This window comes from Pezoporus occidentalis, unplaced genomic scaffold (assembly GCF_034315485.1).
Source record: "Pezoporus occidentalis ecotype Australia unplaced genomic scaffold, CSIRO_AGI_Poc_V1 ctg11, whole genome shotgun sequence".
In the NCBI taxonomy this organism is placed as follows: Eukaryota; Metazoa; Chordata; class Aves; order Psittaciformes; family Psittacidae; genus Pezoporus; species Pezoporus occidentalis.
The window spans coordinates 3,843,806-3,868,749 of record NW_026912886.1 but is presented as its reverse complement, the minus strand read 5'-3'; the positions used below and the strand labels follow the sequence as shown (position 1 = coordinate 3,868,749).

Sequence of the window (24,944 nt, the reverse complement as noted above, 5' to 3'; positions counted from 1 at the left end):
TATGTAAGGTTAATTTTGCCTGTCTTTGAGGCTGAAGATTTTGTCTTGTGGCTGTGTAATACCAAACATAAGTTTTTGTGGTGTAACTCTGGTATATATGCTGAATAATACTTGCCAAATGACTTAAGTTCCCACCAACTCATGATTTATTTCTTTTTAGGCTTAGAATTTTGCAGTCTCATTCTAGCAAGTGGGAAGAAGAGGTGGGACATGAAGCTTTCATACTACTTTAAAGGGAATTAATATTTTAAAGCTTAGTGTTCTGTTTTCTAGCTTTCATTTGTAGAAATTTTAGGTAGGTCTTTGATACTGTCATCAAAAATGCTGACCAATAATCAGATAAACCTTTCAGGATAGTTTCCCCTCCCTCCCCCAAATTATGACATGATGTACTGTAGAAGGTCCTCTGTATAGGCCTCTTGAAAATTGTGTGTTTTGGCCACAGACAGGGAGTGACAGTTTACGGACAGTACAGGGGCAAGAAGAAATTGCTGTGGAAGTCTTATAAGGTTCTGTAACTATCGTAATTTTCTTTCTAACAATTTTGAGGAGTGACTGCCAGGTGTGATACAAATATTATTTTATGTAGACAAAAAATATGTCTAAACTAGGAAAAAATCTTAAATGGGCATAAGTAATCTACCAGAAAGATGGCAAACTTGTTTTCATATGTCTTTATGTTGCTGGATGTTGTCAGTTTGCTCTTAAACAGGTTTCACTATCCTTTTTTTACAGTGTCATATCTAGAACCTTAAATTTTCACTTTCCTTCCTTCTGCTCTGCTGTAAGCAGTAGATCAAATAAACTTAGCTACCCCAGAGCTATTTTCCATATTGCCCCAAAGGGGCAGCAATCCAGGTCCCTTTTCCCTTTGCAGAAGCCTCAGCTTGTAGGTAGGATTGACATTGATGAAGTTTCCCATCATGCATGCAAGGCATGTTTGTGAGACTGTGTTCCACCAAGTGTAAAAACATTACAGTTTTGGTCTTTCCATGAATTATCCTGTCTGCTTCCTTTCCTTTACCCTTACAGTATGTAAGTTTTCCTTCCTCTTCTTTCCCAAAGTTATTTCCTGTCCTCTTTCCATAGCACTGCAATTTATTATTGACCTAACACCCACTTTGTCTTCATGTGATACTGCTGGTACTTTCTGAATAGTCAGCTGCATAGAGAATCCATTATTTAGCTTGGAGAGCAAGCTTGATGTTACGTAAAGCTGGATGACAAATTTTATAGTTCCTTCCTGGCATTCTGCTGTGCATGTATGAAAAATCTGGAGTAAACATCCATAAGCTGTTACGTCCCGCTTATAAAAAAGGCACTGATTAAATTATATGGGCAGTGACTTTTTTTTTTTCTGGTAAGAAAATACGGAGGTGAATTCCATGGAATCAAATGGAATTTGCTATTTTACCCTTTAATAGCTTGACATTTTAAGAATTCAAAAAAGTTCACTCTTTCAAAGAGAAGACAGTGTGGTATTCCCTAATCTTCCTTTAATGGAAAATCTTCAGTTGGTTCTGTTTTAGGAGCCTCAGGATTATGATATTGGATATTTTGTGTGTGTGTTTATATATATATATATATATATATATATATATATACACTATATATGATGCATGTATATCTGTCCTATAGATTTAGCGAAAGAATAACTGAAATGGGTGAGTGGATGCAATTCCCTGTCTTTGTGATGCATGGCTGCAGAGCCGCTGAAGGGAGCAGCCATGTCTGGCAGAGGAGTATGTTTCTCAAGGGCATTCTTTTCTGCAAATGCTGCCAGAGAGAGCAGCCAGGGTTCCAAATTACAGGGGTTTGTTTGGTTGTAAGGCAGGTCTTACATAGCTCCTCATAGACAGCTTTAAAGTAGCTGAGAAAAGTAGTGTTTTGGTGGCACTTTTGAAAAATGGTTTTGACCTGTTAAACTTTCAGTATTCCTCTTCTGTGGTTCTTTGAAAAGTATCGTATCACCACTGAAGAATAAACTGCTACAGAAGAACCTGCGGAGTATTGGATGTTCAGACATGAGATCCTCTGCTCACAAGTTTTCTTTATAAACAAAAATGTCATAGTTTCTACTTTTGGCAAAAATAAATTGTCCAGAAAAATGAAACCACTTCTGAGTAATGATAAAATACAGACTTTCACACCGACTGGAGGCCAGTATTTAAAATGAGTGTTTAAACACATTTATGAAGGCAGATTTTAGGAAGAAATTCCCAAACTGAAAGGCCTGAACATTTTGAGTGCCACTTTTGTTTGTTCATGAAAATTTAAAGGTTTCTGTCCCAAAAAAACATCCCTGACAGCTTATTTTGGAATTTTGTGGTTGCCTCAAGCAGGCCAAGGCCATGTTACTGTCAAAATAGGTGATCCCATTGCTCCTTGGTGTCTTACTTGCTGGTGTGACACAGAACTGCTGTGTGGCTGCGTGGTTGCTGGCTCACAAAAGGAGCAGGGAGGATTGTGCAAGCTGAGATAATGGGGTGCCAGAACTGTTGCTTGTGGAAATAGTGTGTTATGACCTGTTTTTCAGGTGAGTTAGTAACAAAGAAATTTGAAGGGGAGTAAGCATCTTTCAAACCAACATACTTGAATCTTTTTAAGGAACTTGATCCTTTCACCTGATGAAGCTGTATTGTGAGCATACTGGGATCACACAAGGTTTTCATGAGGTTTCAGAGTGAGGAAGGGTCTATGTAGATACAAACACTTATGCCCGCAGGCTCAGGCTGAGTCTATGGTTAAACTCATTAAGTTAGTTTGTTTCAGCTTTTGAGAGTTTTCAATAAGATATTTGATTGAAAATGACTCTTGCTGTATTTTCAAATAAAATAACTCATCTGGGGCATACACTGAATACATTCCAGTGATATCAGTAAAACCTAATGTGTTGCCTAATACAGTGAATTTGCTTGGTTTGTACCTGACACTGTTTCCTGTATCTTTAATTTTGTGTTTTGGATTTGCTCTAGATGATGACTGGATTTACTGAACTTGTTGATCAATAAATCCAGCTGTTTAAGTCTACATGGTGTAACTGTAGAAAATCAGGCTATTTCTTTACTGGACTGTTTGCACATTTTCAAGTGAAACTTTGCTGCTCAATAATATTTGGCTTGGTACAAAGAGCAGATGAAGTTACCAGTCTAAAAATGCCAATATACTGTCATTGTCCTAAACTGCAGCTGAACTAATCTCTGAAAGATATTGATGGTTGTATGTCCTTGACTATATTATCTGTCGTTTTAGCAAGTAGAATATTTTCAAAAGAAAAGAATTTATTGAAGTAGTTATTTCTTATGTCCTGATTAATTTGTATATGTTGGTGTGATATTTGCTTCACAAGTAGAAGATACTAATCAATTTTATAAAATAATAGAATATATTTTATTTATTTTGTAAAATAACAGAACAGTCTTCTACCTGGTTAAGAATTTATGCAGAATTATTGCTTCTGTTTTCTGAAAACTGTATTTTTAAACCTCTGTGAGACACTAAATAAAATTACTAGCAAGACTATATTATTTCAAAGTAAAAATATTAGTTTGGCAGAAAGTCTGGAATTAGAATGTGCATCACCCTCTATAAAAAAATAAAAGCTTCTATTTTTTATAGATAACTACAAGCAAATGACAAACAGCTCGACAAATGGGGAAAATCTCTTCCTAATAACTCTGAAAATGTCTAACCTCCCTTTATAAGTTTAAGAGTAAACAAACTGTTTCGTCATAACATTTGAGAGGTTCAGCAGACTTAAAGGAGATTAAACTGGACAGCAATGGCAGTAGCTGTCAGGGCCCTTTCTGTCAGCTCTTCCTGTGTCAGATGTCAGAATTTCATCCACCAGTAGTATGGAACAGAAGGCTGATTGCATTTACCTGGGCATACCAGTCTGCAAATATTCATGGCCAATGTGTGTATTCAGTCATCATTGTTCTCATTTTTGATGTGATGTCTGTCAGAGGAGTGGGGCAGACAGATGGGAGAGGAACAGCTTCAGTCTTCTTATCTTAATCTATTGCTGTAAGCCTGCCAAAGCCTGAGATGCTGACTGCACAGTGTTTGCGTAAAAATATGACTGTAACTGTAATTAAACAATCGGCATCATTAGAGGAGTTAGGTTTTCCTCAGAAAGTTTGTGTCAGAAGAACCAGTAATGCTTTTCTAAAGCATTTTAAAATGTTTACAATGTTACCAACATTGTTTTCAGGTATTGTAAAATAACTTTCAGATATTATGTAGTTCATGGGAGTATTATTGACCGTGGCTTAAAATCCTATAAAATAGGAACCCTTAAGTAAGACCTTTAAATATTAGAATGGTAGGACTAGCTGTCTGATTTTCTTGTAGGTGTAATGGGGATTGTTATATATATATTTTCAAAGTTCCAGAAAGATAAAATGTCTTATTTAAAAATTTTGTACTAGCACTTTGATTTGTACAAGGCTTTATGCTTTTTTTTTATAGTATATTATAGTATGCATTACAGTAGTATAATGAGTAAGGAAGACAAATTCACATATTTCTACATAGTTTTAGAGACAAATTAAATATATTAATGGTTAATTTAAGGTAGATTATTAACGTAAATACTGTTTCCACTATATACGAAGGGTTTTGGTGTTTTGTGGTTGTTGTTGAGTTGTTGGGTTATTTTGGTGTGGCCTCTTTTTTTCTTTCTGGCTATCTAATATTTTTAGCAACTTTGCAACTGTTTGAAAGCACAGCTCTTGCAATCACCCTGAATTTGACATACTGACATTTATTGCTTACCTATTCTTTATGCTGTTTGATTTGATTTTTATTTTTTTTAAGTTTTAAGTTTATTTTTATTGACCCCTTTATCTTGTGTTTGTTACTGCTATTAGCAAATTCAGACGAATGTTACTCTTTTTATAGGTCTGCCAATACACACAGCTTTAAAGTGTAGTGTAAACCTTCATATACTAAGTAAATTGTCTAAATTTATTGGTGGTATTTCTGATTTTGCTAGAATTACGAAGTGGAACTCCTTTTTAAAGGCATTCACGTATTTATCTACTGCAGGTGTATGCTACACCTGTGTATAAATCATGGGGGTTTTTCACTTGCATGGTCAGATACAAATATGCCATGGTGATTTGAACTTAGTGTACTATCAGCATATTGTGTTCTGCAAGCTAGATTTCTTTTTATAAAATTAGAGTTCTGAATGATATTTTATTTTATTTTATAATTTTTATTTTGCTAAAACAAATCATTTTAATTATTACATACTGGTAGTAGTGACTTCAGATCAACATCGTACAACAGTAATTAAAAATGGAAAGCATAAAAGCTTCAAAAAGCTTACTTATTTGAAAACAACTTTTGAACTTCCAGAAATACTTCCTTTTTGTTGCCTTGAGCAAATAGAGAGTAATTGAATGTAGCTGGACCCACTCAACAGTTTGAAGAACAGAGTGGAGAGCCTGGTTTCTCTCCTACCTCCAGCAACCATTCATTAGATTAGTGTGGTCTGGTCCCTTCAGTGAATATTCTGTTACAGCTCTGGGCTGTGCTATCTCTTTTTCCTCCTTTGCCTTCTCAGCCACCATTAGAGCACCTCAGAGCTGATTTCTGTGTCCTGGTAGAAAACCCAATAGAGAGCTTTTAATTGATTCTGGGTGATTAGAATCTGCTTCTGATGTTTTTTCTTAGTCCTTTTTGTTTCAGCTTATACACTGAAACAGTGTAATTAATGTGAGGTACTGTGAGTATTCAGAGAAGGTAAAAAAGGATAGAGAAATAGAATGGAGTACCAAGATAATAAAGTGTATTGGTACTTGCTGTTAACCTTCTGTTGCTCCTTCATTTTTCTATTTCCCTTAGCCTACCCTGGCTCATCTTTGCTTTTCTCTTGTTCTGTTTCTCTTCCTGCTCAGGAAGTCTTAAATGGAGATCCAATTCATATTGTCCATTTACTTCTGTTTACTAAGTGAATGTAACCTCTGAATCAGTTTTGGTGAATTTACCTAATTCACTGAAACTTTTAATATCCGAGAAAGACTTTGATAGTGAGCCAAACTTTTTAAATCACTGTCAGGAAGAAATGATAATTTTGCTGTTGTTTAGAATATCTGAAGGGAGATAGTTCATGCTGAGATACACAGGAGAGTAAAACTGGCTTGAGAGGTTTGTTTTTCCATGAGACATCTTGTTCTTTCTGTTTCCTTTCAATGATTATTCACCACCGTTTAATGATCTTGGTTTTGTCAGGCTTCAGTGATTACTCAACTCTCCAGCTCAGTTCAAAAGTTTATTCCCTCCAGGTTTTGCATCAGAGTATTGTGTTTCATCCTTTTATAGACACTGTTCTTATTGTCACTGCATTGCCTCTGCCCCTAGACAGTCGGCACATAATATGCAACAGACCGTAAAGTAAAACTATGCACCAAGCCAGCTCTTACAGAAAGAGAGAATGGCATTTAACATTAAAAGTGCAGGTAGGGTTTAATTTCTTGTTTTTCAGAGCAGTAATAGTTTTGGCACATACAGGCTGGAATTAGCATTCCTGTTGAATCTGAAAAAGGTGCTATCGGCCATGGAAATACTAGCAGCATTTTTCCATTTGTGTTTCTCAGCAAGGCATCTGTTTTAAAATAGCAACTGGAGTTTTCTGGAACAAGACCACATTTGTGGGAATTGTTGAATTAGTGTGTAGGAGAGTTTATTCTTATGGATGGTAATGAGATAATAAATGAAAAAGTTTATTTTCAGATGTCTTGAGAAACAAATGTTGAAAAGCAGATATGTAAAAGTGCAACTCAAAGGTATGAGGGTATTTATTGATCTTCCTTGCAGTGCTTTAGTTGCCTAAAATTCATAATCTAAAACTGCCTGGTTGTGTTTTGCTCTCCTGGTCTTATGTTCAAATGTTAATATAGCTGTTAATAGTTGCTGACTATAAAATGATTATTGATTTGTGAAATGTACAGTCTTTCAGTAAATACAGTGAAGACACCCAAAATAAAAGCTGCTTTGACTCAAAAAATTGTACTAGAATTGCTTATATTTGAAGTAATCTGATTTTAAAGCAGTTAGCACCAACTCTGTGTAGGTAATCTTAACTTGCTATTTCTTACCATTTGTAATCATAAAATAACATTACATTGAATGAATCAGTCAGACATTTAGATCACAGTGTATTTGCTTTGAGCTTTGTATAGCTTGTATATTGATCTGTCTGCATATTACCGTTAAGTCTTCATAGTCACGCTGATTGGTGCAATAAAATAATGAATGAAATAATCTGAAGTGTTTTAAACAATGACATTTTTGTAATTTCTCTTCAGCTATATTCCTCTGGTAATCATGGAACCGTATTTTGCTGGTTTTAAGCACGTGCAGCAGGACTACAAAGTTACTCTTGAACTCACAAGTGAGGAGACTCAAAAAACCAGAAATACACAAAATTCTAGGACGGGGTCTTATGGTGTCAGTATTAGAGTCCAAGGAATTGATGGACATCCTTACATTGTACTAAACAATACAGAAGGATGTTTGTCAGAAAATCCTTCTGCTGGAAAAGAACAAGAGGTCATTTCTCATCCTGCGAGCAAGCCAGCCACAGACTCCAATACTGCTTTTAGGTTGGAGGACAAAAACAGTGAACGCACTGTGTTTCCTGGAACACAGCAAATGCAACCGGGTGTGCTTAAAAGCCTAAAGATAAGCAATCTGGATGAAAAGGAAAATGGAATAGCAGAATTTAAAGGTGGAACAATGAAATCCTCAAATTTGTTCAACTTTCAAAGACATCCTGAACTTTTACAGCCTTATGATCCTGAAAGAAATAACCTGAACTTGGATAATTACCAGTCTTCTGTGTGCAGTAAATCTAAGTCTTTTGCAGATGAAAAAACTGAAGCAAAGCCTTGGATTTCTTCATCTAAAGTAGTGTCCCTACAGAAGACAAATATGTATCTTGCAGAGCCACACAAAGCAAATGCAAAAAAAATGCAATTGAACAGGTCAGTAGAAACAGAAGATCAAAATAAGCAGCTGTTAGATTGTCCCAGTAGCACCATCAGCCTCAATGAAGTGTGTGTTTCAGAGTCATTTTCATCTGCAGGAGGATCTCCATGTGTTAGTCCCACTTCTTATCCAGAGAAAAGAAAACCTAGACCAGATGTTCTTCCCTTCCGCAGACAAGATTCAGCTGGGCCAGTACTGGATGACTCACGAAGATCATCGTCCTCATCAGCCACTCCCACTTCGGCAAATTCCTTATACAGATTTTTACTTGATGACCAAGAGTACGCCATATATGCAGACAATGTTAATCGGCATGAAAACAGAAGATATATCCCATTTTTACCTGGAACTGGTCGTGATATTGATACTGGTTCACTTCCAGGAGTAGATCAGCTAATTGAAAAGTTTGATAAGAAAGTGGATCCTCAAAGAAGAGGTAGGTCAGGAAAAAGGAATAGAATTAATCCAGATGATCGTAAAAGATCAAGAAGCGTTGATAGTGCCTTGTCATTAGGGCCTGATGTGAATTCAGATTATTTAGGTGAATTCAGTAAAAGCTTGGGTAAGTCAACTGAGCACTTGCTGGGATCATCTAAAGCTTGCTTTCACAAGCAATTATCCAGAGATCAAAAGTCACCTTTCAAAGAGATGAAGGTTTCTGCTCGAAGTATTGGAAAACTGCAAATGCCTGATAAAGACGCTCAGAGTAGCAGTTTCAGTTCTTTGCAATACCATAAACAAAATGGAGCTGAAACTGAGAACTTGATGTTCAGGTCGTCTACATTCCCAGGACAGAGTAAGAGAGAAGAAGTTAGAACAGTAACTTCTACTTTGTTGTTGCCAAACCGAATCACAATTCCACCTGATTCAGGAGCCAAGAAGATTTCTGTGAAAACATTTTCATCTGTCCCTCATATACAGGTAAATTTGAATTTACTCTTTAGGCTGTGTTTTGCACTCTAGCATACTAAAACTTTCGTACTGTTAAATGCATATTTTTCTGCTCTTCATTAGAATAAACACCCATCACACAATACTTCCAAATGGGATTGTTCTGGAGAAGTATAACCAAAAAAATTACTCCTTTATCTGCAGGTATCGAAAACATGGTCTGTAAAACAGTATATTCTTGTTTGGGTGAAGGAAGATGGTGGGACTAAAGGACTTTATTGTAAATGATGTGGTTATTCTTAAGCATAAATGCACAAGAGGAGAATGCAAAATTATGTTTTCTTTCTTTTGGTGTGGAGCATACTTTTTATTGCTGCAGGCCAAAACTCCAGTGGATCTTTATGAACTTAGGTCCATAATAAATCTTTTCATAATAAACTACAGTGGAGGACTTAAGTTGTAGAGGTTGTATTTACAACCCTTGTATGATTATATTTTTTTTGACGTTTTGTCTTGTCATTTTAGGCAACTCCTGATCTCTTAAAAGGCCAGCAAGATCTTGCACAGCAAACGAATGAAGAGACTGCTAAACAGATACTTTACAATTACCTTAAGGAAGGGTTAGTAAACATAGTTTTGGAGAGGACTGCTCTCCAAAGAGACTGTATTTTCTCAGTATTTATTTTCTGTTATATTTAAAATGTGAAACTGTAAAAGCAAAGCTAGAATGGCTTCATAATTCTCTATCTGAGCTGTATCCTCCAAGGCATAGGATCTCAAAATACCCAGGCAATCAGGACTTACATAAGGTATCATACAGGATTTGATTAAGTGTACCTGAAATTTATGAATTAGAATCTGTTTCGTCTTTTAAATATTTTAGGAATTAAACTTCATGTGAGATTGAGGTTCCTGAAGAATCCAAATCATACCACATAGGAGTTTAAGCTTGTGGATTTTTTAAACAAAAAAGTGTTACTTCTTACAGTTTTGGCAGAAGCTCTCTTGTTGATGTACATTTAATCCTTTGTCTACCTGTAACTCTTTTACTTGGTGTTTTCTAATGATAACTTATTGAAAGATGAAGGAAAGAGAAATGAGTTACAACATACAGAATATGCTTAAATTTTTTTGCATTCCTGATGTAGCAGGTTCTGGGAGCTGCTAAAGTGTATTTTATGGTGCAGTAGTCAGAACTTGAAAAACGTAGTACTAATTACTTCTAATTTCAGTATGTTTGTATAATATACATGCTGAATACCTGTCTTTCCACAGCTATAATTCTGTAGAAGAGAGTTACAATTAAAGAGTTCAGTGAATATAATTTTTCAACAGCCTCTCTGTAAAGGGTTTAATGAAATCATAGCTAAGAAAATTTCTGAATAGTTCATATTGGATTTTTTTTTTTATGCTGATGATTTTACATAGTTTGGACGCTCTGAATTTGTTCCAATATTAAAAAAATAGGACCTTTGATCATATCGTTGCTTTTATTCTGTGTGTTTTAGGAGTGCTGATAATGACGATGCAACAAAGAGGAAAGTCAACTTGGTTTTTGAGAAAATTCAGACTTTAAAGTCAAGAGCTGCTGGAAAGACACAGGTAAACAATTTTTTTTTAAGTTGTTTTGGCTTGTTTAATAGTGATAAGTATTCAAACAGGGCTTAAAAACTTGAATTCCCTCACTGACTTAAACAAGACTATTCTTCTAGTACAGTATATTATTGTAATATTCTCAGTAGTATAGCTTAATTTTAATCATGCACTGAGGTGACTTATGGGAAATCTGCTTGTTAACAATTAAAGAATAATGTAAAGGAGTCTACTTTGAGAGCATCTACATTTTAGAAGGAGAGATGCAAACTCAACGTGAACATCAAAAGGTTGTTGGATCAAAGGAAAAGCTAACATACATAGCTTAAAAAAATAATGGCGGAGCATCTTCTTGTTATAGTGATTATAAATAGATATCTAAGTGGAAAGAGTATTTTAATTTGTAATTTAGAAAAGCAATAATTTAGGACATTTTTTAAAAGCCATATTACATTAATAGCATTTGACAATCTGCCTTCTGAGGAGTTTTTGTTTTGTGCTACATGGTGAACTGTTTTTTCAGTTCTAAAGGAAAGCGAAGGAATGCCCAGTTGTTGCAGTGATGGCATGAGGATTAAATGCTTACTTTTGACGATTATTTTATCCTGGGCTGTAATCAGTCAAAATGAATATATAAAACACATCTTAAGAAATTACCAAAAAACAGTGTTTGGAAATCTGTCTTGACATCTGAGTATGAGCCCCTTTGATGGCAGTTTTGTGTAATTGGTGGTATCTCAGTCAAATTTGGCCCCAAGTCCTTGTGACTTAATTCATATGCTACCTAATTTGAATTTTTCTTTAGGTTTGTATATTTTCTGTATTATTTGCAACATCCCTTGAGCAATTACTAAGAAGTTTTATGAAAATCAAATCATGGTTCCTTTGAAAATATTAGCTTGGCTTGACCTGTGTGAAAAGTCACTGGTGATGCTACACTTCATTAGCCTTGCTTGCAGCTTTAGTTTAGGTTTAAAAAGAACAATTGTCAAAGAGCATCTTGGCTTTGTGGGATTAAACATCTCTATTTAATTGTAGGTTTCGGATCCTTCAGCTGAAGTAAAAGCATTGGTGGAGCAAAAAGCAGAACTTGAAAGGAAAGTGGAAGATTTAGAAAAAAAATTGGATCTAGAAATTAGGGTATGGCACTTTGTTGTTATAAAGCTTTTGACTACTTCAGATAAACTTTTCTAAGTAAGTGACAACTGATCAACCAGCTGAATCCTTCCTTTTTGTTTCATATTCCTTGTAATCCAGATACCTGTGCTTTTACAGAAGACTTCTAATTTTAAATGTAGTTGCTCATAGCATGGTTACCCTTTTCTTGATAAATTTCTTTCTTAGTATTTGAAAAGGAGTTTGGAGAGGTGAATAAAAATGTTAGACACATGCACATAAAATTTCTTAGGTATCCAAAGAGGTAAATGTTAATCTTTTGATTGTAGCAAGACAGTTGTGGAGTGAGAGACAAACTGTATTACTTATGTAGCTGCTGTTTGTTAATTACCGCGTTATTTTTGCAGTACAGCCGTGCTCTGAAGACATGAAGAAAAACAGTTTGGCTTCTTTCAGTTTGCATGTTAACCCTGTCATAAGAACCAGTATACTTCAAAGTGATGAGATAGTACTGAGGAGACTTCACTTCTCACATTTCTAATAAAAAACAAAAAGCAATGCTTTGTGTGTGCAAATAAACATTCCAGGCTTTTAATATTCATAGGTTAATAAGCACTTCTAAAAGTGAAAAATATCAAAATCTTGCAATGGCTTCTTTCATACAATAAAGAAGAGCCTTTAATTTATTTATGCTTAGTCTGTTATCTTGCTTAACTTTTGGTGTACAAAATTCAGAATCAGCAGAATTCCAAAGAAGAGAGAAATGCCACACAAGCAAGGCTGAAAGATCTTCAGCTGCGACTTGATGAAAGTGTGTGTGAAAAAGAAGCCTTAAAAAAGCAGCTGGAAGAAAGCGAGAAAGAACTCAGGCAGAACCTAGAGGAGTGAGTTAATTTTACAGAAGTTATTCATTGGAATTTGTGCTTATTCTTAAACCTTTCAGTTTAAAAGTGCTTGTGTCTTTAGGATATGCTAATGGAATCTGACAGTGATGTTTGTTATTGTAGGAAATGTTTCCACTGTTTAAAAGAGGCATGTTTTTAGAATTATCTAGAAGGAAGAGAAAGATTGCTGAATTTATAATCTTCCTCTTAGTGTGAATTCCTTTTCATATTTCATGATCACAATATATAGTCCAAGTCTTTAAAATATGGAAACACTTGATACTTTAGTCAAGCATATAGTACGAGGTTTAAAATAAAATACAGCTTTCCACTTATATATCTACTGAAGAGTTCTCATTTTTACCCCTCTGACATTTCATTTTTCTGCCTCATTATATCCCATTCCTTTGTGGGGAACATGGGAATACATACTTGTATTTCTTAGTACTCAAAACAACAAACGAGTTATTTCTAATTTCTACAAATCTGTAATTTCTATTTGTATTTTCTAAAAATTAAAAAAAAAAAAAGTTTGATTTTTCCTGATAAGGTTTTTTCAAGTGAAGATGGAGCAGGAACAACACCAGACTGAGATCAGAGATCTTCAAGAGCAGCTCTCCGAGATGCATGATGAACTGGATAACGCAAAACATACCGATGAAGGGGAGAAAGAGGTTCTGATTGAGGTTAGTTATAAAGTACCAGAAGAAGGATGAAAAAATCAGAGCTGCCTAGAAACTGGGAACTAAGATACAGGTAGAAGAAATACATATCTTGTTTTTTCCCATTCTGTCAATTCAAAACAATATACCATTATTAGGTGACCTAAGAAGGCATGTTATAATAACTATATTAACACTAAAAGGAATACAAAGCGTAAGTGCCGTCGTTTTCTAGAATAGATCAAATAACATAATGATTAAGGGACAGCTGAGTTATTCACTATTATGAGATAATCATCTTGGTCAGTTTTAACAATTAGGTAGGTTTTATTGGTCAGAACAGGGAAGATCAGTTTAAAGAAGGTGTACATATTAGCAAGGCCAGGTAAGATTCAACTAAGAAAATTAAAAGAATTCACCAAGGTAGTCTCTAGATTTTTGACTCTATTAATGGAATCCAGGGAGCAAAGGGATAGAGTCTGTAGAGGAACAAGGGAGTTATGGGTTTTCTGTCTCCTGTGAGAGAGTAATTGGTTGTATTAATTTAGTGACGATGAAATATGTTGATATTGAATTTGTTGATAAGGGTGTGTAAGAGTATCAGTGTATAATTGTTCAAAAGGAAGGTCAGAATTCAGAATGACCTTAATATTTCGTACTTCCAAAACAACTTAATACCAGTACAAAGAACTAGCTTAAGAAATTGAAGCTAAATGATAAAATGCAAACCAGGGAGCAAAAAACATTATTGATCTCAGGAATATTGAAGATGTTAATATGCAGGACATGCTGAGTAGAATAACTACCTCGTTTTGTGTAGGTGAGATTTGATTACTGCAGTTGAAATTGTACAGAAATAGAGGAGTATCTGGAATGATGATGATAGTGCTGAAAAACATTGCCTATGAAGAAGGTCTTTAATCTGAATGGAAGAGTGAGGGAAGAATCAAAAGCACATCTTATAATGTTGCAGTAAAGGAAATAGCAATCAATTTTTCTGTGTTGTGTGGGGATGGAGTCAGAAATGAGAGACTTAGCTGTAGAGATTTAGAGTAAGTATTGGGAAACATTTTCTGTCAATATGGATAATAAACAGTGGAATGTGGCAATCTGGACAGTGGTATTCATTGCGAGCTTTAAGGACAGAATAAATGGTGCATATCAGGAATAGTTTAGATGTATTGATCCTGCTCCAGTGCAGGGGAAGTTTACATTATTTTTTAAAGTGCAATTATTCACAGCTTGAGAAATACCGAATTAGGTAATTCTTGAAGATGCACATCTTCAGTTGTTGCTGTTATCTTATTCTGTGTTTGTATACATGCATGGGTATATTTATTATTCAGATTCACCGATTACCCACTTCCTTCCAGCAATTTGGAGAGGAGAAATGACTTCTAGGGTGAACATGGTGGAAGGGTGCAAAGGCATTGACTCAGTTGGGAAGCATTTGTTTTGTCTTCAGCACTTGTAGAAGCAACTTTCTTTATTCTTTCCAGCAGAAAAGACAACAAGGAATTACCACTGAGTTCACTTCTCTTGCAGTGTGGGTTTTTTCTTTGTTCTTACCTGCTTCTTTGCTACAGAAGGTAGGACTGAGGGAGTTACTAAATTGCAGCCTTAGTTTGAATCCTGCTTTATTTACAGACAGCAGAATGAACCATCAAAATATTTTCATAGTTTTGCAGCATCAGATATGTTGACCCATGTCCTGGGTTCAGCAGTAGCAAGAACCCAGCTGGACCGAGGACAACCCACTATATGAAACGTGAGCTATATGGTATACTTCTAATAATATTAGGGTTTAGAAAATTTTTAGTTTACTATAAAAGTCACAAAAATAAAAGTTGGCCTTGGGGGTCTTACCTGCTTTCCTTCTCTGAAACATAAACAGAACATCCACTGGAGCTAGTTGTCATGCAGTTGTGCTTAATTTTGTTCTTTAGGAGCTGATGCAAATGAAGCAGGATCTGGAAGAAGTATTAATAGCAAAAGATCAACAAGAAGAGATTTTGAGAAAGAGAGAGAGAGAGCTTACCGCTTTAAAAGGAGCACTAAAAGAAGAAGTATCTAGCCATGACATGGAGATGGATAAACTTAAAGAACAACATGATAAAGAATTGCTTGATCTACAGCAGAGCCTGGAGAAAGCAACAGAGGTGAAAATAAGTGAATACAGTTAATTTCTGCAGGGAAGAGTCATCCCTCTCACAGGTGTTATAAAAGATGCTTCCCGATACTACTGTTCTCTTAGCAAAGTAAATAGGTAGAGATTAAGGCTAGGAGATGCTTAGCTGCTGAGAACAAATTTTATTTCATGCACGTATAGAATGTTTTGATTGCTAGCCACAGCTGAAGTTGTGGCCCTTTGAGTCTTTATTTACTGTTTTCTTCACTGTGAGCTTTGAGAGAGAGCAGATGGGAGTATAGTACAGAGAACCATTTACTTGTCTTGGGTTAAATGGAATCATTGAAACCTTGAGGATGCCCTGAAGAGCACCAGTGTGCTTTGCCAGTGATGCTGTGGAAATTACAGTTTCTAGCAGTTCTTTGCAGCCCTCTATTCTTAACTTCAGCTCTTTGTGCCTCATCCTGTTTCCTGGTTACGTTGTCCCTTCTTGTTCCTTCAACCATTCACTACTAGGTGGTGGGGTTTTTGTTTGGTTCTGTTTGTGTGGTGATTTGGTTTTTTGCTGCAGTGTTTGGTTTGGTTTTTCATTTGGTTGGTTGGTTTGCTTTGTTTTTTTTGTTCTGGTGGTGTTGGGTGGTTGGGATTTTTTTTGTGTATTCCTTTTCCCTTTTTCGTTTATTGAGCTTACCCTATTTACTGAATAGTCAAATGAGTGTCAGCTCAAGGGAAACAGCAGGGATTGGATGTCTGGAAGGAGACAGGAGGAAAACGGAACTGAAGGAATTGCCTCTTCCAGCATCAGCATGTGGTCTTTGTTTTCAGAAGTGCATTATCTGTTACTGTTTTCCAAAAGAAGTCCTTTGTGAAGACAGCAGCTAGAAATTTATTGAAAAATTTTTCTGTGAGGGATCGTTTCTTCTAAGATTTTGAGCACTGTTTTTACAGTGACAGTTATTTGTGTCTATCCCTCATTTCTGTCAAATATTTCTACAGGCAAACTGCTTGAGCAACGTAAGTCAAAATTAGAGGCCCAGTTTTATGCTTAGAAATGTCTGTGCCAATTTCTTTTACCTTCATGTCATTGGTGTTAGGTGAATTGCAGTTATCCTACTGCTTGTGGCCACAAACATAATGTAGAACTGAATTAAAATTAAGCTTGCAACTTGAATGATATATCCAAAGCTGTATATGCTTTATGAGCAAATAGGAGCATATATGTAAGATGCTGGATAGATACTGTATGACTAAATTCTGATAAAGAGTATTTTTTTTAAGGATTGTCTCTAAAATTTTCTTCAGTGATTAGAAAAGTTTTTAATACACTGTTTTGTATATACAGCCTGGGTCTTATGCTTGTTTGGCTTTGATAAATGTGTTGTTTCTCTTTATTTACATCATCATGAAGGTATTTGACTCATCTGAGCTGCTTGAACTGAATTAATTTTTTTCTTTGAGGGAAAAGTAGAACACAAATTATCATTTTTTCTCATACAGTAATTGTAGTGACAGCTTAACCTCAGTGAACCATCTTTCAAAGTTACTGCATGGTAATTTACTGTATTTCAATTATGGAACTGTAATTACAACTGACAAGAAATGAAAGAGTATTCTGTTTGGCATAACAATAACAGCCTGGGAAATGGCTCTATGACTGGGTTGCTGTGGCGTAGAGATAGTTATAAATAGCATTTATTTACTTGTATGGCATAGTCTATCTAATAGTAAATTTAATAAGATGTTCAAAAGTGAAATTTAATTAATTAACGTTGCTCTAAGCACTGGGTCTTGGTCTTCGCTTCCGATATTACTTGAGTGATTTTTTTTTGGTTTTATTTTAAGTAAAACTTCTTACATCATGCTTAATTGGAAGTTTCTTCTTTATTTGTTTTTAATCTCACTAGTATTAGTACCCTTAATGATTTTTTTACAGGCCAGCATTACCTATATGACTACTGGCTGAGATTAGTTGTTGAGTTTGATATATCATCTATTAGGCAAGTGTAACTGGGGGAGTTAGATGAGTGATCTGCTGTGATCTTACTTACGATGTTAATTATTGGTTTTATAATTAATCTGGAATACCTAACAGTGTATGTGTAAATCATGTTTTATACAATTGAAGCTGCCATTCTGTTGTATTTAATGAGGAAAACAGGTGTGTAAATGCTGTAATAGTGGTTTGATAGAGCAGGGTATATGTACAGGGTTGTTAACTCTTATGTTGCTTTTATATCATCCAAATTGGTACACTGAACAAGGGTGGTTTGTGATATCTCTTAGCCCAAAAAGGAAGGGTTTTTTTCATACCATTTTTGTGTTATATCAACAGAGTTTTTCAGCTGCTGGAGATGTTAGATAGATTGACAAGTAATGTAGAGCGCATTTAGTCTATGTTATTAGAATGTCACATAGATCTGTTTTGAAGTCATGTTAGAAACATACACAAGGTTATCTGATAATAGAGTAGGGTTATTTGTCATGTGTGATTCTGTTCTCATGCTCACTGATGTGGTAGGTTAGTTTTTTTGTTTGTTTTCTAGAGATTTTTATATAAAAATTATATAGTTGGGTTTTTTTTTGCCACAGTTCATGTTTTTAACTCATTTCTGTGTTATGTCTTATGCTTGTAGTCTTGATGTCTGATTTCTCTTAACTTCATTGGTTGTTTATCAGGAGCGAGATCAGACTGTTCCCATTTAACAATGGCAAAAGTTTTACTTTTCTCTAACATACTTCTGTGGGGTAGTAGTTGCCTTTAATTTAATAATAAATTGAAAAACTAATGTTCTTCTAATTAAACATGGATTTCTCCATAACAGCAAATTCCAGAGCAATAAGGAATAAGAATCTTTTCCTGGCATTAATATAGGACAAAAAATTTATATTATTTAATCTGACCCAATAGCACAATAGGCCAGAATTGTACTGCTTACCTTACGAGTGCTCTGTTACTGATGTAGATGAAGTAGATGAAGTGCCACTGTTTATTTCCAGTAACGTTTGGAAGTACATTTTGGAATGTGATACTGTAGGTAAAAGGTTGTAGCAAATTGCAGCTAGTACTGTCCAAATTCCACTGAAATTTTATCAGCTCAGGAGTGCAGTTGCAGTCTGCCCAGTGCTATCAAATTTATGTCTGCCTTGAGAAGCAGCCTGCACAAGTGTTGTTCAGAAAATGCTGTAATCATCGCATTGTGAGGAGGCTATCTACGCCTGACCTCAACTGTTTTATTCAGGGTTCATCATACTTCTGACCTTATCCTCAAGATGATAAAACAGACAGAGTTTAGAAGCAGTTTCATTTATCCACACAGTTAAGAATTCACTGAAGCTAGTGGTCATATGAGTTTTAACTGACATATATGTGTAAAGCCGTGGTGTGATCAAAGAGAAGGACTTTTATCAGAGCAAGTGAAAGCAACAGCAAAAGGCAATGGTTACCTTCTGCATATATTATGAAGTGAAAGTGTACTCCTTTAAAATAAGAAACTAATATAAAATCTTGAGTATTGTAGATGAGAAGCAGCTTTCCTTTTTTTTTTGTTTTTCCCCGTTATATATAAAAAGATATATAATATATATTATATATAAAAATATATATATAGTGATTGGGAATTTAGGTGAGTCTAGCACAGACATGCAAAGAACTTTGAAATGAAAGTTGCATATTGATTCTTTTTCTACGAAGCCTGATAATATATTTCTTCTTCAAAGCTAATAAAAAATCTCCCACATAGAGCAGAAGCTTAACAAAAACTAGCTTAAGCATTGTAGATTATATTGATATAAACTCTGTGTGCCTTTCTTCAGAAATGGCTTGGCAAATATAGTTTAAATGTAAAATGAAGCATAACTAAATTTAGTATATTCTGAGAACTTATTTTGAAATAATGCTCTACGAACATAGAGCAGTGGTTACTTAAGTCATTCAGAGTGAAGTGAAGACATAACTGGTTGTGGAACATCACAGGGACACTGGTACATAAAGGGATAGACAAACATACTGTATATAACTGTGAAACTGTATCTGTGGAAAAAATCTAATAGGATCTCAACTAATAAGATGAAATTTTGGGGTTATAATAAATTGCTCTATAAAAGCATCTTCTTTGTAACAGTAAAAGAAATTGTATAATAGCAATTGCTTGGGCCTAAGAATATCATTATGCCCTTGTGTATGTACATCCATAACTCATCTTAATCTGCATCCTGAATGCTGTGTCTGAGTCTAGCCCATTCACCTCAAACAAGATACACAACAATTGGAAAAGAGTTAGAGAAGATGAGCCAGGATTTCAAATGCCACTGATGTTTCTTCCTTTGCATGCCTGAACAGCCTTTAACATATTGAAATAACGCTTTTTCTTTGTTTCAGTGGTAGAAGCCAGTTGGTAACTGATGTAAACTGTATACAGAGTTCAAGAAGAGTGGAGTGTCTGGTCCAAGTCAATGTCCCCTCTTTCATGACACACTTCCCACCCCCACCCTGCTTTCATTTTCTGCCTTCCCTTACCAGTCCTCTAAACAACTGGGTATGTGTTTGACCGATTTCTACTGTGATCCTACAAGCACAGATGGAACAGGGGAAAGAAAGGGAGGGTGCACAGACTGAAGTGTAGTGGTGGAAGGAAGGCTGCAGGCACTCCTTAAATGGGCACTGTTATTGAAAACATGTATTTTAGAACTGTATATGGAAAATCTAGGAGACAGATTTGATTTGTATTTCTCTGAAGTGTCTGTTCTGTGCAAGGAAAGGAATTCATTTGATAATAGTATCATGCATGTTTTTAGGCACACATTAAATGAAATATCAAACAAATGATGGAATATTAGCTGTGTTGTCAACAGGAATAATAAACCTGCCTCTAAAGCAAACTGAAGATGTAACTTGGTGACTTTGCCTTTAGTGCTAAAGCAAGCTTTTTAAGTTCCAGCTCGTCTGACTTTCATTTCAGTGCAATTTACTTCTGCATTTATTTAGTGGGGATGCATGTTTGGATGCAGACAGTACCATGAAACTACCACTGAGTGGTTTTTATACTGTATGTAGAGTCCGGAAAGCCTCTTAGCAAAACTGCCATGCAAAGTTCTGTTTGAGTTGGATTGGACCACATCTAAACAAACAAAAAATCTGTTTTCTCATTTGACAGTTGTGAACTAACAAGGCAGGACTGTTTCAGTTAGCCTGCGTTGGGAAGGAGGGTTGGGGTTTTGTGGGGTTTTTTTGTTTGTTGTTTTCTGAAAGCTGGCAAGAGCCGGTGAAGTCAGATACTTCTTTAATACCATCAGGCGGATCTCTAATGCTGTCAGCAGATGACAGGATCTGTAAGTTTGGGTGGTTTGTCCTATGAAAGTGTGTATTTGTTTTTGTGTGTGAAGTACTAGACTGTGTAAGTCCATGTAGCAGGATGCAATGTGAACACAGAACTAGTTAATATTTTACTCTAGTATTTGCAACAACTTCTGACCTTGAAAATTCTGTTAGTATAAGCCAGTCTGACTATGTCATGATATGTAGCTAGGAGAATAATACTGACTTTGGTATAGCTGCTACTTGAGAGGTTAATACTTTCCTGGCTGTGGATTTTGTAACTGTGTAAATGAGTATTGAGTCATGCCTATACTGGGGAGAAAGAAAAAAAAGGGGGGTGCATTCTCGATTTTAAAATGTAGACATTTAAATCTTTCATTATATCTCATAAAGTAAAACCTGGAGTAGTTCTGGAAATAATATTAAGGATACAGTACTGTTTTGATCGGCAAAAATGGCCTTGCAAGAGAACAGGTCTTGCCTCTAAACAGTCACAAGAGAATAATTTTTAACCAGTTAATAGAATGGCTCTAGCTGAAATGGAAGGAAAGACATCCTCCCTTGCTTGTAAGTTTGTGCAATTGCTTACTGAATAATCTCTTGACATACAGCTGAGAATTCAAGTAGGTTACAGTGTACCTCACTGAGACACGAAAACACATTGACCATTTTAATAGGTAACTAATAATAGTTAACTTCCAAAGGCATAGCAGTATGTTAAAGTAGGCTAGGCCTCATTTTGAGATCATGGGAGAATTAATATAATCAGTGTAAGGTGGAAAAGCAGTAAGTAAAGCTGTTTAGTCTCTTTTCCAGAAGCTTGGGTTTTTCTTTGTGGGGGAGGAAGAGGGAGTCCTGTGGAGTTGGTAGCCTAACACTCTATCACTGTTTTGCTTTCAAGGAGTTTTCTCATTCCCTTTTTAGAACTGTTTTTTATTAGATTTTTTTATCCATGCTATGCAGTGTTACAGTGTTATTCATCCCAGGACCTCAGCTGCTTTAAGAAACAGTATCTGAGGTTAGAAGAATTGCCTGGAGGTACGCAGTGAGGAGAAATAACCGGAACTACAAACAGAGTACAAATAGAAATAGACCTGTTATTTGCATTCATGAGCTTTAAAAACTAGATGACTATACCTGAATAATACTGATTTCAGAAGCTGTCTTCACTGAAGAGCTAATAAGGATTACAATTAAAGGGCTGTCCCTATGTTGAGACTCATTATATTTGTCTTTTTTTTCTTTCAGTCTTTGGATGTAGGTTGGGTTTGTTTTTTTCTTTCTTTGGAAATCACCTGCATGTTAGGTAGGGGAATCAATGTCTAGTTGTTTTAGTTAACCTTGATTTGTGTATATACAAAAAAGGAAGAGGAAAAAACAATAAAAAGGGATTTGGTATTTCCACCACTGCTAACTTCTCAGGGTCATCTAAGGGGAGCTTGGTAGATCTGAATCCCTGAAGCCACATGAAGCTTTTTACATGTAGCTCAAGAAGTTAAACAACTATTCTCCAGCATCAACCTAAAAAGGTGGCTTACGAGAATTTAGAGTTGGTTTCAGCAGACAGTATCTTCCATAATACCTTAGGTGTTCCGCACCAGGAACAGAATGAAGTGAGCAGCCACACTGTTCCCTTTGTTTTTCAGAAGGTTTTGGAGGATTATTGTGTCATTTGCTTTGATTCCACAAGTATGTATATGGAAAGAAAATTTGAAAGTCTGTTACTTCCATTAAAAAAACTTCTGTTTGTGCTCTAGCTCATTTTGAATGGAGATTTATTCCTTAGATTTGTACATCAAGTATGACAGTTAAAGAGCAGTTAATTGGTTGAACTCAGTTTTACTTGATTCTGAAGGGAAATGAAGCGTTTTCAGAAAAATCTGAAGGGCTGTGCCTAAGAAACTTTGAATCTAGCTGAAATGTAACAATTGTAATAAGCTGTGAACAAGATACTTAGCTTCCACTCATTTTACCTCTTCCTGTATTTTGTGAAAGGACTCTGAAGGTCCTATTCTGTGTGGTCACTGCCGAAAGGGAGTTTCACCAGCTGAAACTGAAGTCAGCCAAGACCATTTTTTTAATGATGAATTACACAACCACTCTCATGTCTTTGCCAGTGTTGAGGGTGTGGTTAAAAAAAAAAAAAAAAAAGGTGTGGAGCTACAGAACATTTTCTGCATTCCTGTCCAAGAGATTTTTTTCTGTATTGAGGTTGAAATAGAATATTTCATTTGCATCTCAAGGTCCATGCTTGTGTGTTCTGTCCAGTTTCTCTGGGTTTACACAATAATAAGTGGTGGTAAGGATTTTGATGCCTTTTTTATTGAGTTTCATCTCCAATTCTTTAAATCTGTTTACTGCTTGCATCAAAGTTGAGAGCAGAATAGTATATAAATGTATTTGCTTTGCCAAGATTACTGTAACACAGGAGTTGGAACAACATTTATTGCTTTACTTAGACTTGGCCTTGACTAATTTTAATATATTTTAAATAATTTTTGGACTATGTATACAAGGACACAAAACCAAAGTTTATTAAATTCACTTTTTGTTAGGTGAAACACCTGAAAGGAGCAGGATGAGAACTAGGGAATTGAATTTTGCTGCTGAACTTTCCTTATGGAGGGTGGCTTTCTTTGGCCCAAAGCTGAAAAATAAATGCTGCAGCTGTGACTATGTGGGGTCAGATAAGCAGACCTACAATAGGTAAAACTTTATAAATTAGGTGTACATACCAAATCAAATAGTACACACATACATGTGATGCATTTTCTCATCATCTTCTCATTCATCTGTTACAAGTTAAAAGTAGTTTTGTACTCGCTTAAACACAACATTAGAATTTTGATTCTTGAACTCAGTGTGTTCCTGCACTCAGTATACACTATTAGAAACTTCTTGTGAATAAAGAATTACATTGAATATTTCACAAACTTTAGTTCTTTTTCTCAGCACAGCTGCAAGCTTGTAAGTAATGTTATTCCCCATATTAAGTATAGGAAAGTAGAAGGCAGACAGATTACTATCAAAAGGATCCATTAGTTGTGCATGTTCAAACAGAGGGGGCAAGGTTAACATAGTGTTAACCGTTGTATAGTCCTTGGTACATTCAGGGTACAGTTTTTGCTGACTGTAGTTGCAACTGTACACTTAAGTTTGGAAGCCAAACCCTAGTGTCTCAAATCAACCACCAAGGAAACTACAGAGTATGCACTTCCTGATCCCCTCTGGAAAATTTTGGTTGAGTGACTTGCCTCAGGAGCTCTTTGTCAGGGACAGTAATAGACTGCAGATTCTCTAGGGCTGTATTTGGGCACCTTAGCTTTGAAACTATCCCTTCTCCTTCTGCCTTACTCATTTCTGCAGCAACAGCCTCTTTCCCTATAAACTCTTGACTTGTTCTCAAACTGATGGACTAATCCTTTCAGTTTCAGAATTAAAATGTGTGAGAACTATAAGAAAATGTCAGTGGTTATAGGCTGCCATAGATTATTTTCATCATGATCTTTTTTTCCATATGATCTTTTTTTTTTTTTTTCTGGTCGGAAACTGGTTTTTTGCAGTAGATCTTTCTTTTAGGATTTGATAACTTGTTGGTGTTTTTTCTTCATGATGGTTTGAGCCTGCTGCTGCACTAATAAGTAAACCTAAGGCCAGGTTGGACAGAGCCTTGGGTGACATGGTTTAGTGTGAGGTGTCCCTGCCCATGGCAGGGGGGTTGGAAATAGATGATCTTAAGGTCCTTTCCAACCCTAACTATTCTATGATTCTGTGCGCACTATGGTACAATGACAGTGTCAGAATGCAGAAACTTATCTTCAGACAGTCACAGAGGGCTTTGTATTGTGGGACCTCATCGTTCCAGCTGTTTTCCTTCCTCTAGACAGGCTTCTTTTCCCCCCCACCCCCCCTGTTTGGTTTGTGGGTTTTTTTTGGTTTTGTTTTTTTTTTTTGTTGGCTTTGGGGGGTTTTGTTTTGTTGGGTTTTTTTTTTTAGAAATTTGCAATGCATTTCCAGCTTCTTTTACTCAATCTCTGTAGCTTAAGTGTGCTGATAGGGCAGATGATAAAATTTGAGAAGCATAATAAAATATTTCACGTAATCAAAAATAATGAGAAGAAGGTATCAGTATGTTTAAGAAGCCTGCAAGGATGTGGGTATTAAGAGGAAGGTATTATTCCTTCAGCGACTGAAGAGATGGAAATCTGAATATGAAGCATACTAAATGTAGGGAATAGAAGGCACTGATTGCCCTGGAAGATGGTGTGGTGACAGACAGATTGAAAGGAAAAGACAAAGCAAATGCAGGCAAACAAACATAACAGGGGAAATGGTATAGGGTTTTTACTTTACATAAA

General features: G+C 35.8%; 1 protein-coding gene across 3 annotated transcripts in view; it reads left to right on the top strand.

The window, feature by feature from the left end:
- The window catches only part of CGNL1 (cingulin like 1), a 60,348-nt gene that overhangs the window by 8,537 nt on the left and 26,867 nt on the right, over nucleotides 1-24,944 (top strand). For 2 of the 3 annotated variants that reach the window (XM_062627526.1, XM_062627508.1), the window contains exons 2-8: nucleotides 7,317-8,919; nucleotides 9,415-9,509; nucleotides 10,398-10,491; nucleotides 11,521-11,622; nucleotides 12,334-12,482; nucleotides 13,033-13,168; nucleotides 15,091-15,303. In XM_062627526.1, the coding sequence (XP_062483510.1) occupies nucleotides 7,336-8,919; nucleotides 9,415-9,509; nucleotides 10,398-10,491; nucleotides 11,521-11,622; nucleotides 12,334-12,482; nucleotides 13,033-13,168; nucleotides 15,091-15,303 (2,373 nt within the window). In that variant the 5' untranslated portion in view covers nucleotides 7,317-7,335. Of the gene's footprint in view, nucleotides 1-7,219; nucleotides 8,920-9,414; nucleotides 9,510-10,397; nucleotides 10,492-11,520; nucleotides 11,623-12,333; nucleotides 12,483-13,032; nucleotides 13,169-15,090; nucleotides 15,304-24,944 lie in introns of those variants that run through there. The other variant, XM_062627518.1, reaches the window with a different exon arrangement.